The sequence below is a fragment of the Coregonus lavaretus genome (assembly GCF_964263955.1).
Source record: "Coregonus lavaretus genome assembly, chromosome: 11".
Classification (NCBI taxonomy): Eukaryota; Metazoa; Chordata; class Actinopteri; order Salmoniformes; family Salmonidae; genus Coregonus; species Coregonus lavaretus.
Genome location: NC_139998.1, coordinates 3,545,245 through 3,560,628, shown reverse-complemented (window position 1 = coordinate 3,560,628; position 15,384 = coordinate 3,545,245). Strand labels below are relative to the sequence as shown.

The 15,384-nt window shown below is 41.6% G+C and overlaps 1 protein-coding gene across 4 annotated transcripts in view; it reads left to right on the top strand.

The window, feature by feature from the left end:
* Positions 1-15,384, top strand: part of LOC311136858 (tumor protein p53-inducible protein 11-like) — a 121,203-nt gene that overhangs the window by 87,830 nt on the left and 17,989 nt on the right. For all 4 annotated transcript variants that reach the window (XM_084171156.1, XM_084171155.1, XM_084171153.1 and 1 more), the window contains one exon: positions 14,057-14,164. In XM_084171156.1, the coding sequence (XP_084027282.1) occupies positions 14,057-14,164 (108 nt within the window). The remainder of the gene's footprint in view (positions 1-14,056; positions 14,165-15,384) is intronic.

The following is a 15,384-nucleotide window of genomic DNA, read 5'->3' as shown; positions in this document are numbered from 1 at the left end:
GGGTAATGTAAGGATAATGTAAGCCTAGAAGTTGCAGATTTGATGTCAAAGAAGACTTATTTCACTGGTCTAAAAAGGCTTGGTGCCCCATTAACTCTTTCATGGGTCTGTCTTTTAAAGTCAACATCCGCTCTCTGCTTTCTGAATCATAAACATCTATCCACAATGAATCATTCCAGATCTATAGGGTCAAGAATACAATACAAAAGTGTTTTTATTTATTATTATTTTTATTTATCACAAGTATTTAGCCTGAGTGCCAGTCTGTTTTGTGCTATCATCCCAACTCCTTGTCACTCATTGGCATGGCTTGACAATGAGCAATGGAGTTGGTAAGAGCACAAACATATCTGGGACCAGGCTACCAGTGTTGTGTTAAATAACCTGTGGTAAAATGAAAGTTAAGCCGAAGACGGCCTCCCTGTTTTAACTGTTACAGAAAAACTAATTAATTATGAGTGGTTCTGTTTTATTCACTTTGACATTTCACGGGCTTCTCATGCAAAAAACTACTTTGCGATTGATAGTGACTTCCTTCTCAACACTACCAAACATAAAAATAATCAAATCTTCCTACTTGCAGATTCTTTATGCTCCACTATCCTTCAGTTACATAAACACTAATTGTGGTTATCGAGGTGTGTGTGTGTGTGTGTGTGTGTGTGTTCTAGACCTAGAGGGGTATTGTGAAGCATTGTGAAGCGTATAGGAATGATAAGACCTAGGAGACAGGAATGGACCGTGGAAGACTTTAACGAATCCACTAATTGTGTACACCTACATACAAAAAGACACACACGCAATTGTTTTTCTCTTTGTTTTCTGTTTGTTTTGTTTGTAGGCCAGTTGGTTTGTTTGTTAGATCTCACTCTCACCTTCCCTCACCTTCCCTTTCTTTCTCTCTCTTTCTCTTTCTTTTCCCCTCCTTTAGTCTTATAAGCTGCAGGGAATTTCTCAAACAAACCGACACAATCAAACCCAGAAGGAACAGAGGACTGAACGCACAAATAAATCACAGAAATCTTCTCGTCCTCGAACAATACAGCCCAGTGAGGCTAGACCAATGTGTATCCCAAATGGCACCCTATTCCCTATGTAGTGCACACATTTTTACCAGACCCTGGTCAAAAGTAGTAAACTATAAAGGTAAAAGGGTGCCATTTGGGATACAGACCAATATCAAAGGCCTTCATTGATTCGACTCCTTGATAATTCGGTCACAACATGAAATTATTTTTGTCCTTGGAATGCATCTAAACTAACCTGCCAGGCAGGACTCCCAGGGCAGTCTTTCTAGCTACAGTACAGTGTATGTGCGTGTGTGTATTTGTGTGACTCCCCTGGCTGCAGGAGACTGATATGGCCTTGGGGTGAGCCAGAAAGAATTCACTGACTGGCTACAATGACATCTATTCAGCTAGCTCAGGCAAGTGATTCAATAATAGTGTGGGAGTTAAAGGTATGGGCTGTGTCTCAAATGGCACGCTATTCCCTATAAATTACACCACTTTTAACCAGGGTCTGTAGTGCCCCAGATGCTGGTATTTGGTACTTCAGCCTGGCTGGCCTGGTCTGGGATTCACCCAATTAATGTCATTATGAATTATCATGTTGTCTACACTTATAAAGACTAATAAACATAGACTAATATAATACCAATAAAATACAAATAATTATATGTTTGTATGTTTTTAAGAGATATTGTGAATTTAATTTGACACTCACAATCAAAGCATTGTAGATACAGAATCATTTTTGCAGGGATGATCCTAATATATAATAAAATATATAATATATGCCATTTAGCTCACGCGACTTAGTCATGTGTGCATACATTTTACGTATGGGTGGTCCCGGGAATCGAACCCACTACCCTGGCATTAAAGTGCCATGCTCTACCACCTGAGCTACAAAGGACCACGCTATATGATAATGTATAATATAATGATGATGATTTATACTGCATGTGTCTTCAGTTTTGAGTTACTGTAAGGTATTGTGTGTGGTATGGTATTAGTTCTGTAAATGTTAGATATTAACTGTACTCACATGGTGTTATTTATTGTATTGCACCATCTGTGTTGACACGCTGGGTTCCAGAATGCTGCACAGAATTGAGTTCATTTATGGTTTATAAACACAGTGACACATTGAATAAACAATCATCTGATGTGTTGCACCATAGTGTGTATACCGTAGCTCACACTCATTTAACACCCATCTAACGTGTGGTGAGCATTCTGGCACAAAATGGTTGCCGTCCATCACCCAGGTGGGTGCCACACATTGGTGGTGGATGAGGTGAGTTTCTCCCTTACTATGTAAAGTGCTTTGAATACCTCAGTTGGTAGAAACGCGCTATATAAGACCAATCCATTATTATTATTATTATTATTATTATTATTAGGGTTTCATAGCTTAGAGCATGAAACGTCATTGCTCTGAAACAGAAGATAGTTGGAAATAGACAGATTCATTATCAGTGACTGAAAAGAGGGTGTTTTCAATTATAAAATGTGGTGAGTTGCACTAACTTCACGTCCAAAATCTTCATGCTTTCCATCTCCATTACGGAATAACTGCCATATTTTGCATTATGACCTATGGCAGAGAAGGGAAAATGCATTTGATCAACATTCCATTTTCAAAAATAGACTGAGACAGCACCTTGTAGTGTGTGAGGTTGCTAAAATGAAAATACATTTGCTACAAGCCCTCCTGTATTTCCTACACTCACCTGGGGAGTCTCATCGTCCGTCGCCACCCAGACAGATTGTTCCCTCGATGTTATTGAGAAGATGGGCTTGCTTCCAACACCACACTCTCCTTAATGCAGGATTGCAGCAGGTTGTAGGTCCGAGTGGCGATGGTCGGAATTCCCATGATCGCAACCATGTTCAGGAACTTCGTTGGACTCCCTCCAATGAACAAGATGGAACTTGTGATCATGAGTTTACCTAATGTCATAGTGTCATGGGTTGGCTGGCTTTTCCAGGTACTGGTGTGTCCTTAGGGACAAAGTTGGTCCAAAACAATGAGTGTGCCAATGCACCGGCACAGGATGACGCAAAATGGCTGGGCACAGCGAACCATGCACCTCAAAAGAAGGAAAGACAGGCTGCTCTCAAAGACCAGGAATTATTTTTGTTTTCCTGGTCTGTGGTCTGCTCTCTGCTCTTCATCAACTCTGATGGTATCTAGATCATCTTCCTCCGAATCCTCATCTGAGGTCATCTCCCACGATCTTCATCACCATCATCTTCGTCTGCTCCACAACACTCAGCCAACTCTTCCGCCGGAAGTTTCCTCTTCTTAGGGGTATCGATCTGGAGATCTACCTGGATTCCCCTAGAGTATGTAGATCTTCTCCTAAGGGCCTGGCAGGATTGTATTACTAGTGGTAGAGTTTGTGTCCCTTGGGTTCTGTGTTTTTGCTCATCCACATTATCATCCAAAGCAACGTCCACTGCGTCATCCACAGCATCGTCTTGCCCAAATGCATTTGGAAAATCTGGAATGGTAATTCATAGAAATGTGTAAGTAGGATTTGTATGCCAACAAGAAAACGGATTAGGCTACACATTTTGTCTGACTATAGGCACCATTCCAGCTCTAAATGACATTTATATCTGCACCATAATATGCTCCTGAACACAATCCGAATTCCCTTGAGTGTCTTGCCAAAGGCATATGAATTAACTACCATATATTTGATCTAGCCAATGTGTGGACGATACGTCATTATCCTACATTTGTTTTGATCCGCAAAAATATTTATGACCGGCAGCTGTCAATTGGATGCACACAACGGTATATCTGTAAAGTTTTGGATGATAGACATAGACTGCAAGCTTGCAAATGTGTATTCTAAATGTCCTGGACTGTTTTGTTGTCACACTACCATAATGTGTGCACCACAGAGTTTTGGCACAAGACATGATAGCCAGTCTAGCTGAGACTAGCTAACGTCAGCTAGCTAGCCAACTCAACTGTCAGGCAGTGGGAATTGGCTAGCTAGTTTACCCATTTCATCGTAGCTATAAGATGAATAGTTTAGGATTTCATTCTGGATACGTTTAAGTATGGGCAGGATGTCTAATATAGCTATAGGGCAGTAATTGTTGTAGCTAATGACACTGAAAATCAAATGTATGTCTCATAGCTATGTAATATTAGCTAGCTAGCTAACTTATCTCCTACAGTGCCTACAGAAAGTATTCATCCCCCTTGACTTATTCCACATTTTGTTGTTACAGCCTGATTTCAAAATGGATTAAATATATTTTCTCACCCGTCTACACACAATACCCCATAATGACAAAGTGAAAACATACTTTTAGAAATGTTTTCTAATTTATTGAAAATTAAATACAGAAATACTTTGAGTCAATACTTTGTAGAAGCACCTTTTGGCAGTGATAACAGCTGTGAATCTTTCTAGGTAAGTCTCTAAGAGCTTTCCACACCTGGATTGTGCAACATTTGCCCATTATTATTTTCAAAATTCTTCAAGCTAGACAACCATTTTCAGGTCTTGCCATAGATTTTCAAGTAGATTTCAATCGAAACTGTAACTTGCCCACTCAGGAACATTCATTGACTTCTTGGGAAGCAACTCTAGTGTAGATTTGGCCTTGTGTTTTAGGTTATTGACCTGCTGAAAGGTGAATTAATCTCCTAATGTCTGGTAGAAAGCACACTGAACCAGATTTTCCACTAGGATTTTGCCTGTGCTTAGTTCCATTCCATTATTTTTTTCTGAAAAACTCCCTAATCCTTAACGATTACAAGCATACACATAACATGATGCAGACCACTCTGCTTGAAAATATGGAGAGTGGTACTCAGTAAGGTATGGGATTTGCCCCTGTCTTGACGTGACTTTCATTATTGTGATGACTATAATTTATAGAATAATTACTACTATGTTTAATTGTTACTAGATTAAATTAATCATGAAAAAATTAACTCGTTAGGAATTTGGAGCACCACGGGAAAAGTTGTTTAACGAGTTACCGTTTATTTACTAACTAATTAAAATGATAACACAAGATACAAACACATACATATAGGTTAGGGATTAGAACTTAATATAATGAAAACAGGTCCCTAGCAGACTAACACAATATGACACTTGTTACAACAGATGGCAAGTTAAAGAGAGAGTGAGAGAGAAATCACTTGGATACACATGGAACTACGCTCACAGTAATCCTAATACCTTGCCAAGAACTGCCACCCGTTTGGTAAGAAGTAATGCATGTATTTACGTGTTGGAGGTCTTCGTCGTGTATCTCTGTTGGACCCAGGCCTTTGTGGAAAGGGATGGGCTTTAGATGTAAGGCTCTGATTGTCCACAAGAGGTCACAATTTCCTTCTTCTTAGTTGTCTGTTTACTTTCACTCGTTCTGGAAGTGGTCTTCTGAGGACGGCTAATCAGCCGTGTCGATGATCCCCTGTGGGGTGATGAGAGCAGTGTAGTAAACGATGGTTTGAAGAAAGTAACAGGGTGGTCCCATTTAAATTCACCTTGTTAGATACAGTGCTTAGAACAGCTACTCAGCCGTAACATTGATTGTTAGTGCAGGCAACTTTGTTGTCTTCACCTCGTGTTGGTTTTCAGGGTCGGGACCAATATGGACCTCGCTGCAGCTGGAGGTCCGTCTAGTCTTTTTTGTTAATTCTTAACTCAATCTTTTATGCACTCTGGTAAAGAGGGCATTTACGTAATGCGGACACTATCTGAGCTCCCGTGGGTGTGGCTAGTTACTGGGGCAAAGTATTCTGAACACTATGATTTCGTTAAAGAACCAAAATCATCTTCCTATCGTTATAAAAATATTATCTTCCTCCTGGATATTTCAAACACATTATAATGGATGCAGACTTGAAATGCACAGTATGAAAGCTCCTCAAGTTGCAATGTTTTCGTTATAAATTTTTTATAAAAGTTTTAATGACATAACAAAATAGACATTACTTTTCCAAATTCCCTCTCTCATCACTTCCAATATTCGGATGTTGAAATATACTGTTCCAGTGTCCACCTTTGGTCGTTTAGAGTTTTGGGCGGCAATCCCTGTAACACAGAGACATTCAGATCTGCAATACTATGGAATAACAAGTAGTTAGCTGCTCCAAACCATTTGGCGCGAGGGGTCATAACCCCCCCACCCCTCCCCCAACCCCCACCCCTCCCCAACAATCTCTCCTTTGTTCTACGGGAGAGAGAGAGAGAAATCTGTAGACTGTTGCTTCTCTGTATTCCGATCTTGGGCTTCTCACGTTAAACCATCACGAGAGTAATGACAGTCCCCCTCTGGTCGGTTCCAACCTAGGAAGTATTCTGCAAGTTGTAATCCCCCCCCCCCCCAACCTGTAGTCCAGGCTAGTGGATCTAGGCAGTGACTTAGACAAACGTTAATAACGCACACCACTCACTAAATACATCATTACATTTTCCCCAAATGAGTGGCGCTGTGGCACTAACTGGTGGTTGTATGGGGAACTTGTTTGTGGCTCTATCAAGTGTCAAAGGAAATGAAGCAAAAACAAAGACACAAACAAACAAAAGATATACAAAATATAGTGACCACACCTTAATCATCTAATTGGACTATGTTCTATATACGTTGGATGTCTTGGCTAAATTACTCTATCATGGCATTGTCTCTAATGTCATATCTAGGGCGATCCTACTCGAAGGTGGGTAGTTAAGGCACTCTCTATATGGCACCCTGAAAGACAAAGCTTGCATTGGGGACACTACAGGGCTGACCTAGCGGACTCTGGAGAAGAGGCGGGGGATGCTGTGGATGGACCACCTGATGCCGTTTCAGGATCTATTGCCAATTTTCCAGAAATCAGGATTGCTTCCGTCCCACCGGTGATTCTGACATAAGACCTCATTAGTTCTTCCATTGTGCGTGTGCGCCTGTGTACATAGTAGGTGCACACACCAAGGGCGATAAGACCAAGGATCGTGGTAACACTCAGAATACTGTCCGGCACCGTCCAAGAGCGGATGACAGATCAATCTTTTGGCTGGTAGTCAGTCGGGTCAACTAAGAGTGCCTCATCCAGTACGCTAAGATCAACAGTCATTGATCCCTCATACTGGATTTGGTTTTGAATGGTCTGTGGTAACTCAAGGGAACGTTTAGCAAAAGCGTCAGGCATTTCAATATTGGTGTCTATCCTGTCGTCAGGAAGTTGGTATAGGGCTAGGTCGTCTGTGGATAATCGCCCCCTCTGGTACCTTAACAAAAACAGTCTGGTTGGGGAGGTTCAGTTGGGTGTTTGAGTCATGGCGTTCGTAAGTCATAGTGGCGGACGTGAGCAGGGTGTTAACCAGCCATCGATTCCCTACCACCTCCACCTGTGTGGTGGTGACCCCATCCCTTGCTGTTAGTTTGGCTCTACAGCATCCTTCACTGGCTATAGGCTTAAGTCCACAAAGGAACTCGGTGTTATCCCTGACAAATGGTTTGCTAGGACAAAGGTAGTGGACGTCTTTGGTTAAAGTACACATTAACAGGTTAGGGGTAAGATATAAATCTGGATTGTGTTCCTGATAAGTTACGACTGGGGGTGTGGTGATTTTCACATGGGTGCTGTCGCGCCAAAACCCTACGTTTAGAACCGTTTCCACATCTGTATCCGAGTCTGTAAACAAAACCGGTGGGCTTGTTTCTTGATCGAGTGGCCCCTGGATAGGGTTTGGAGTGAGTGCTGGGGTAATTTGATTGTTCACGCCTCTTCAAATGGTGTTACTTTCTCCGGACCTGTTGTTCGGTAAGTCCACGCCTAGTCATGGCGACCTATTTTTGTCCTGTTTTGCAAATTTGTCTCGCTCCTGTAGTTCTCTTAGCAGAGCTTGTCTTAGAGTATTGGTGTATGCTTCAGTGTTCATTGAACCCTTTGTCACCTTTTGTTACTCTTGTGCCATGACCCTTTTTGTGGGTTGGGTGCAGGAATGTGGCGGCCATGTTGATTGTTACGATACCGGTTTGGTTGGGAATGTTCGGTATAGTTCGTTTTACCACTAAGGTTATTGATTTGGTTGTTTCGTGGTAGGTACCTTTTGTCTGTCATCACTCACCGCTCTTATCCTTAATTCCGCACACCCTCTAACTGGAGTGAGTGCTCCTGCTCAATATTGAAAATCGAGACGTCAGGGCTCTTAGAGCGGCTCACTTTTGATGCCTCAAAAGCTTTGCTTGCAAGCTCTCTAAGTTCTGAGATTGGCAAACTTACGTCGGCTGTAGGGCCCAAGTAGTTAATGAAGGTGGAATACATGTTTGACAGAAACATTTGTTTGAATGGTAGTAGCTCTTGCATTCCTATTTCAGTGAGTAGGCCAAAGTAAGCTGAACGTAGCCTATGATAGTATGCTTGTGGGTGTTCGCTTCACGCTTGTTTGACAGTGTTAGCCAGCGTGCTGTTTGCCAGCTGTTTGCCAGTCACAGAACCAGTTAATTATATTGTTAAAGCTGTGGCAAGTTTTGTGTAGTCGTTTTGCACGGAATGTTGTTGTAGGCGGATGAACCTAGTAACGTTGCTTGATTCATTAACGTCTATAAACCAAATAAAATTGTTTTTGCAGCTTCCAACTACTCAAAACCCAACATTTTACATAAGTTTCAACAACCAATAATCATCAAAATGAGCAAGCTATCAGAGGGGGTGCCATCCATTCCCCCAATAATAAGTGAACCCTCACCCACAGAAAGATTGATCGCTGACCTCAGCTGCGATGCAAACCCAAACTATGCCGAAGGGTTGAGAATGTTAGATCACAATGCCATAAGCGAAAAAACTGCAGAAATTGCGACCGACGCCCTCCAAAATAGGCCAGCAGGCATAGGCCTTGTAAAGATTCTCTCCAGTTTAACCCTGAACTATGCCCACCAGCAGAGATGGACATTGGTTCAATACCGCTGTGCTCAGCAGAAGCACGAGCAAGAAACTGTTGAGATGAAGGGACAGGTGGAGAGAACCAGGAAGCTAATGACAAAAGCCGACAAAGACAAGATACTGCTGCCGAGGAGCTGCATTTGAGAACGGAGCAATTAAAAGATCTGGCAAAAACTTATGACAACGAATGAGAACAAACTGTTGAACTACAGGAACAACTCCATTTAGCCAAGACTAAATATGACGAAGTCCACGCAAAACTAGATCAATTTGACAACCTACTTAAAACCAGGGACGAGCAACTTGATACCATGCAAGCAGTGTTGAATGACACCACTCAAAGCAATAAGGTTCTAGTCCAAAAGCTGCAAACCACAGATGATCAGTTAAAGAACATAATGTCAATGTTGGATGTTAAAACAGCGGATCTCATTGAAGTCACTGGTCAAATGAATGATGAGAGAACCCAGGTGAGGAAGGTTGAAACATTTAACTCTAACCAAGCAGAGGAAATCTCATCACTGAATCTCTCGCTACAGACTCAAAACCTCTACCTGCAAACCATGACATAAGTATGAGGCCGAAAGGAGCAAGTGCGACACTCACGTGTCTGAAATAAATACTCTAGGTGCCCAAGTGGACTTGGCGATGCAGCAGAATTCCACCCTTGGGTACCGTCTAGAGGAACTCCGAACCAGTCACGCGCTGCAGCATGACTACCCAGCCAAACAACCAAGCTCGCAACCGGAGCTTGGTACACAAAGGAGTGAAGACGACAGAAGGTTTCAGCCTTTACCTGTTTCAGGTGTCCATCAGTCTTTTCCTCTTGGCCATTTGGCACAGAGTAATATGGCGCCTCCTCGCCAACCAGACTAAGGATCAGTTTCTCCTCTTGGCCTTTCAGCCAATTCTTACCCTCAGGATGATGCAAAACCTCCCTGCGCACTAGGCACGGAACGCCTTGATAAGATCATCAAGACCTTCTGCACCTTTGACCCAACCTCAGGAAAGCCGAACCACACTGAGATGTTCCTATGCTGACCTTGAGGGCGCGTTGGATGGCTACCCGAACGCTACGGATACTGACCGGCGCGGAAACATAAAATAAATGTTTTTGCCATTGGTCTTACTCACGCTACTGAAGCGCGATAGACAGAGAGATAATACTTTGCATCGGCCAACAACTATATATTCTCAAATGTCTTTAATTGACTGGCCCATATGTCCTTGCTCAAGAAATTAATACTGACCGAGTCTACTCGCTCCTGAAACGCGAGAGACAGAAATAGTACCACGTTTGGCCCAACTTTGTCTATTTCTCTTGATACCCACATTGGCTGGCCCATATGTACTAGCTCGTAGCATTCAGTAAATCCCCTACACACTGACTTTTCGTCAGATATACAGTGAGGGAAAAAAGTATTTGATCCCCTGCTGATTTTGTACATTGGCCCACTGACAAAGAAATCATCAGTCTATAATTTTAATGGTAGGTTTATTTGAACAGTGAGAGACAGAATAACAACAAAAAAATCCAGAAAAACGCATGTCAAAAATGTTATAAATTGATTTGCAATTTAATGAGGGAAATAAGTATTTGACCCCCTCTCAATCAGAAAGATATCTGGCTCCCAGGTGTCTTTTATACAGGTAACGAGTTGAGATTAGGAGCACACTCTTAAAGGGAGTGCTTCTAATCTCAGTTTGTTACCTGTATAAAATACACCTGTCCACAGAAGCAATCAATCAATCAGATTCCAAACTCTCCACCATGGCCAAGACCAAAGAGCTCTCCAAGGATGTCAAGGACAAGATTGTAGACCTACACAAGGCTGGAATGGGCTACAAGACCATCGCCAAGCAGCTTGGTGAGAAGGTGAGAACAGTTGGTGCGATTATTCGCAAATGGAAGAAACACAAAATAACTGTCAATCTCCCTCAGCCTGGGGCTCCATGCAAGATCTCACCTCGTGGAGTTGCAATGATCATGAGAACGGTGAGGAATCAGCCCAGAACTACACGGGAGGATCTTGTTAATGATCTCAAGGCAGCTGGGACCATAGTCACCAAGAAAACTATTGGTAACGTGGATGGGTATTCCAGCATGACAATGACCCAAAACACACGGCCAAGGCAACAAAGGAGTGGCTCAAGAAGAGGCACATTAAGATCCTGGAGTGGCCTAGCCAGTGTCCAGACCTAAATCCCATAGAAAACCTGTGGAGGGAGCTGAAGGTTCGAGTTGCCAAACGTCAGCCTCGAAACCTTAATGACTTGGAGAAGATCTGCAAAGAGGAGTGGGACAAAATCCCTCCTGAGATGTGTGCAAACCTGGTGGCCAACTACAAGAAACATCAGAGCTCTGTGATTGCCAACAAGGGTTTTGCCACCAAGTACTAAGTCATGTTTTGCAGAGGGGTCAAATGCTTATTTCTCTCATTAAAATGCAAATCAATTCATAACATTTTTGACATGCGTTTTTCTGGATTGTTTTGTTGTTATTCTGTCTCTCACTGTTCAAATAAACTTACCATTAAAATTATAGACTGATCATGTCTTTGTCAGTGGGCAAACGTACAAAATCAGCAGGGGATCAAATACTTTTTTCCCTCACTACAACACCAGAGTCAATCTCACCCTACTAGTGTCTGGATGAAAAGGGACCACACACACGCCACTCTCAACAACAATCCTGCCTACAGCGCTATTGGTGTATAACGTATCTTTCTACACAATTCCTATAGACTGAATTCAACAGTAAGGCCTAGTTCTATCTTAGACTCCTCGCACGGGGGCTCCAATATGTCGTGACGTGACTTTCATTATTGTGATGACTATAATTTATTGAATAATTACCTACTATGTTTAATTGTTACTAGATTAAATTAATCATGTAACAATTAACTCACTAGGAATTCGGTGCACCACAGGATAAGTTGTTTAACGAGTTACAGTTTCCCGAATTATCTCTAAAGATATCTAGATATCTCTTATCATTTAAGTCATTTATTGATCATTTACCTCACATCAGTCTCATTCTGAAAGTCGTACACTCTTTAAGTCTGCACGAACCCAGGTCTTACTGATCATTCCATACCACACAAAATTATTTAATTCTTTATTTACTAACTAATTAAAATGATAACACAAGATACAAACACATACACGTATAGGTTAGGGATTAGAACTTAATACAATGAAAACGGGTCCCTAGCGGACTAACACAATATGACACTTGTTACAAAAGATGGCGAGTTAAAGAGAGAGCGAGAGAGAGATAGAACACTTGGATACACATGGAACTACAATCAATGTTACGGCTGAGTAGGTTGAGTAGGTGTTCTAAGTACTGTATCCCGACCCTGAAAAGCAACATGAGGTGAAGACGACAAAGTTGCCTCCACCAACAATCAATGTTACGGCTGAGTAGGTGTTCTAAGTACTGTATCTAAGAAGGTGAATTTAAGTGGGACCATCATGTTACTCTCTTCAAACCATCGTCATGTGGACAATCAGAGCATCTAAAGCCATCTAAAACCAATCTCTTTCAGATTGGCTTTAGATGTAAGGCTCTGATTGTCCACAAGAGGTCACAATGTCCTTCTTCTTAGTTGTCTGTTTACTTTCACTCGTTCTGGAAGTGGTCTTCTGAGGACGGCTAATCAGCCTTGTCGATGATCCCCTGTGGGGTGATGAGAGCAGTGTAGTAGACGATGGTTTGAAGAGAGTAACAGGATGGTCCCACTTAAATTCACCTTCTTAGATACAGTACTTAGAACACATACTCAGCCGTAACATTGATTGTTAGTGGAGGCAACTTTGTCGTCTTCACCTCATGTTGCTTTTCAGGGTCTGGACCAATATGGACCTCGCTGCAGCTTGAAGTCCGTCTAGTCTTCTTTGTTAATTCTTAACTCAATATTTTATGCACTCTGGTAAATAGGGCGTTTACGTCATGCGGACACTCTTTCTGAGTATTCTGAACACTATGATTTCGTTAAAGAACCAAAATCATCTTCCTATCGTTATAAAAATATGATCTTCCTCCTGGATATTTCCTACACTTAATAATGGATGCAAACTTGAAATGCACAGTATGAAAGCTCCTCAAGTTGCAATGTTTTTGTTATAATGTTTTTATAAAAGTTTTAATGACATTAATTTTCCAAATTCCCCCTCTCATCACTCCCAATATTCGGATGTTGAAATATTATGTTCCAGTGTCCACTTTTGGTCGTTTAAAGTTTTGGGTGGCAATCTGTCCCTGTAACAGAGACATTCAGATCGCCAATACTATGGAACAACAAGGAGTTACTTGCTCCAAACCATTTGGCGCGAGGGGTCATAACCCCCCCCCCCCCCCCCCCAACAATCTTTCCTTTGTTCTGCGAGAGAGAGAGATCTGTAGACTGTTGCTTCTCTGTATTCCGATCTTGGGCTTCTCACGTGAAACCATCACATGAGAGTCATGACACCCCGAACATAACACTTTGTATTCAGGACAAAAATTTAATTGCTCTGCCACATTTTTTGTAGTAGTACTTTAGTGCAGAGGTCTCCAACAGGTAAATCGCGAGCTACCAGTAGCTCACAGCGGCCCTATGAGTAGCTCGCCAAACAATTCTGAAAGTACATGCAATTTTCACGTGTTCCACTGCAAAATAACATAAACTAATTTCGCAAGTATCACAAGCTACCAGCTACTATCTAATCAACGCAACATTGACATATTTAGATATTGTACAGGCTTCCTTCTTTTCGCTCTGTCAATTAGGTTAGTATTGTGGAGTAACTACAATGTTGATCCATTCTCAGTTTTCTACTATCACAGCCATTAAACTCTGTAACTGTTTTAAAGTCACCATTTCCTAATGGTGAAATCCCTGAGCGGGTTCCTTACCCTCCAGCAACTGTGTCTGCTTCTCTGTGTGTGTATGTGTTAATGGGGTGTGTGCTTCCTCTTAATCTCTGTCAGGTTCCTTCATGATAGACATTAACTAGCTCTAATTAGAAAACGTCTTAATGATGCTCTTTCTTTCTTTCCTCATTCTCTCTCGCCATCATCCTCTCTCTCTCTCTCCCCCCCTCTCTTTCTGTCTCTCTCCCTGTGTGTGTCTCTCTCTTTCTCACACACACACAGCTCAGTCAGATGTTGGGGAATGACATCAAATATCAGGTGCGAGAGCCTGTTGGACTGAGGGTCTGGATCCTCATCTCTGCAGTAGCCTTCACAGTCATGGCCTTGATGGTGAGTTGATACAGTCTGAATGACACACAGTCACAACACACACATACAGGTAACTACCGAAATTAAAAAAACAGCAACATAAAGTGTCTTAATAGGGCATTGGGCAACTACGAGCAGCCAGAACAGCATCAATGCACCTTGGCATAGATTATACAAGTGTCTGGAACTCTATTGGAGGGATGCAACACCATTATTCCACAATAATTTCCATCATTTGGTGATTGATGGTGGTGGTGGAAATAGGGCTGTGTGGTGGTCATAAAATTTTGTCAGCCGGTAACTGTCATGCAAATACTGCCGGTCTCACGGTTATTGACCATTAATTAACATAAACACATAAAGCCACTGATGCTGACCTTTGGAACATCGACATTTTAAAAAGTCTAAACCCATTTAATATAGCCTAAACCAGGGGTAGGCAAACCTGTTCCTGGAGTGCCGCAGGTACTGCAAGATTTTGTTCCAACTAGGCACCACACCTGACCAACTGAGCTAATTGATCAATTCAGTGATTGCCTAAATTCAACACACCTGGTCTTTCAGGTCGGTTAAATCAAAAACATGAACTGGCTGCGCCACTCCAGGACCAGGGTTGCCTACACCATCAAAATAAATCCATTATTTATTTTACGCAGGTCTAAAGAAAAATGATGATATGAAGAAAATGTTGCCTATTTCAGAACAACAGATTAGCATATGGCTGTAGGCTATACTAGTTCATTTAGCAAACAATATTTGCTTATAATTCCTGTGGCATTATTTTATAGTAAGAAGAATAGAATTGAACATAGCTGAATAAAATGGAAAGGATATTTTCCCCAAACGATTTCCGAGGGAGTGTGCACTATTGTTAACAAAGTTAACAAAGCAGTTAACAAAGTGATAATTTGAAACAGGTCCTCCTATATGCTTAATTTAGAGTTATTTATGCTACTTTAGTTGTAATAAAAACCTTATGTTATATGTTTTGATTTCTAATACGTTCTAAGGCTGCATGATGTGACTAACGATGATTTGAAAAAAGTTGCATGAAAGGCATGCACTCAGCTCAGTTTCTTGCGCAGGATGCACACACTTCATCAGTCTCATATTCACAATTTTACAAGCACTTGATAATATTCTCACCCATCAGACTATTCTCAATTTAACCTGGTCTTTACATATAGCCAACTAATATATATGTTGAATTTTTATTTATTTAGAATGGCCAAAAAATGTCA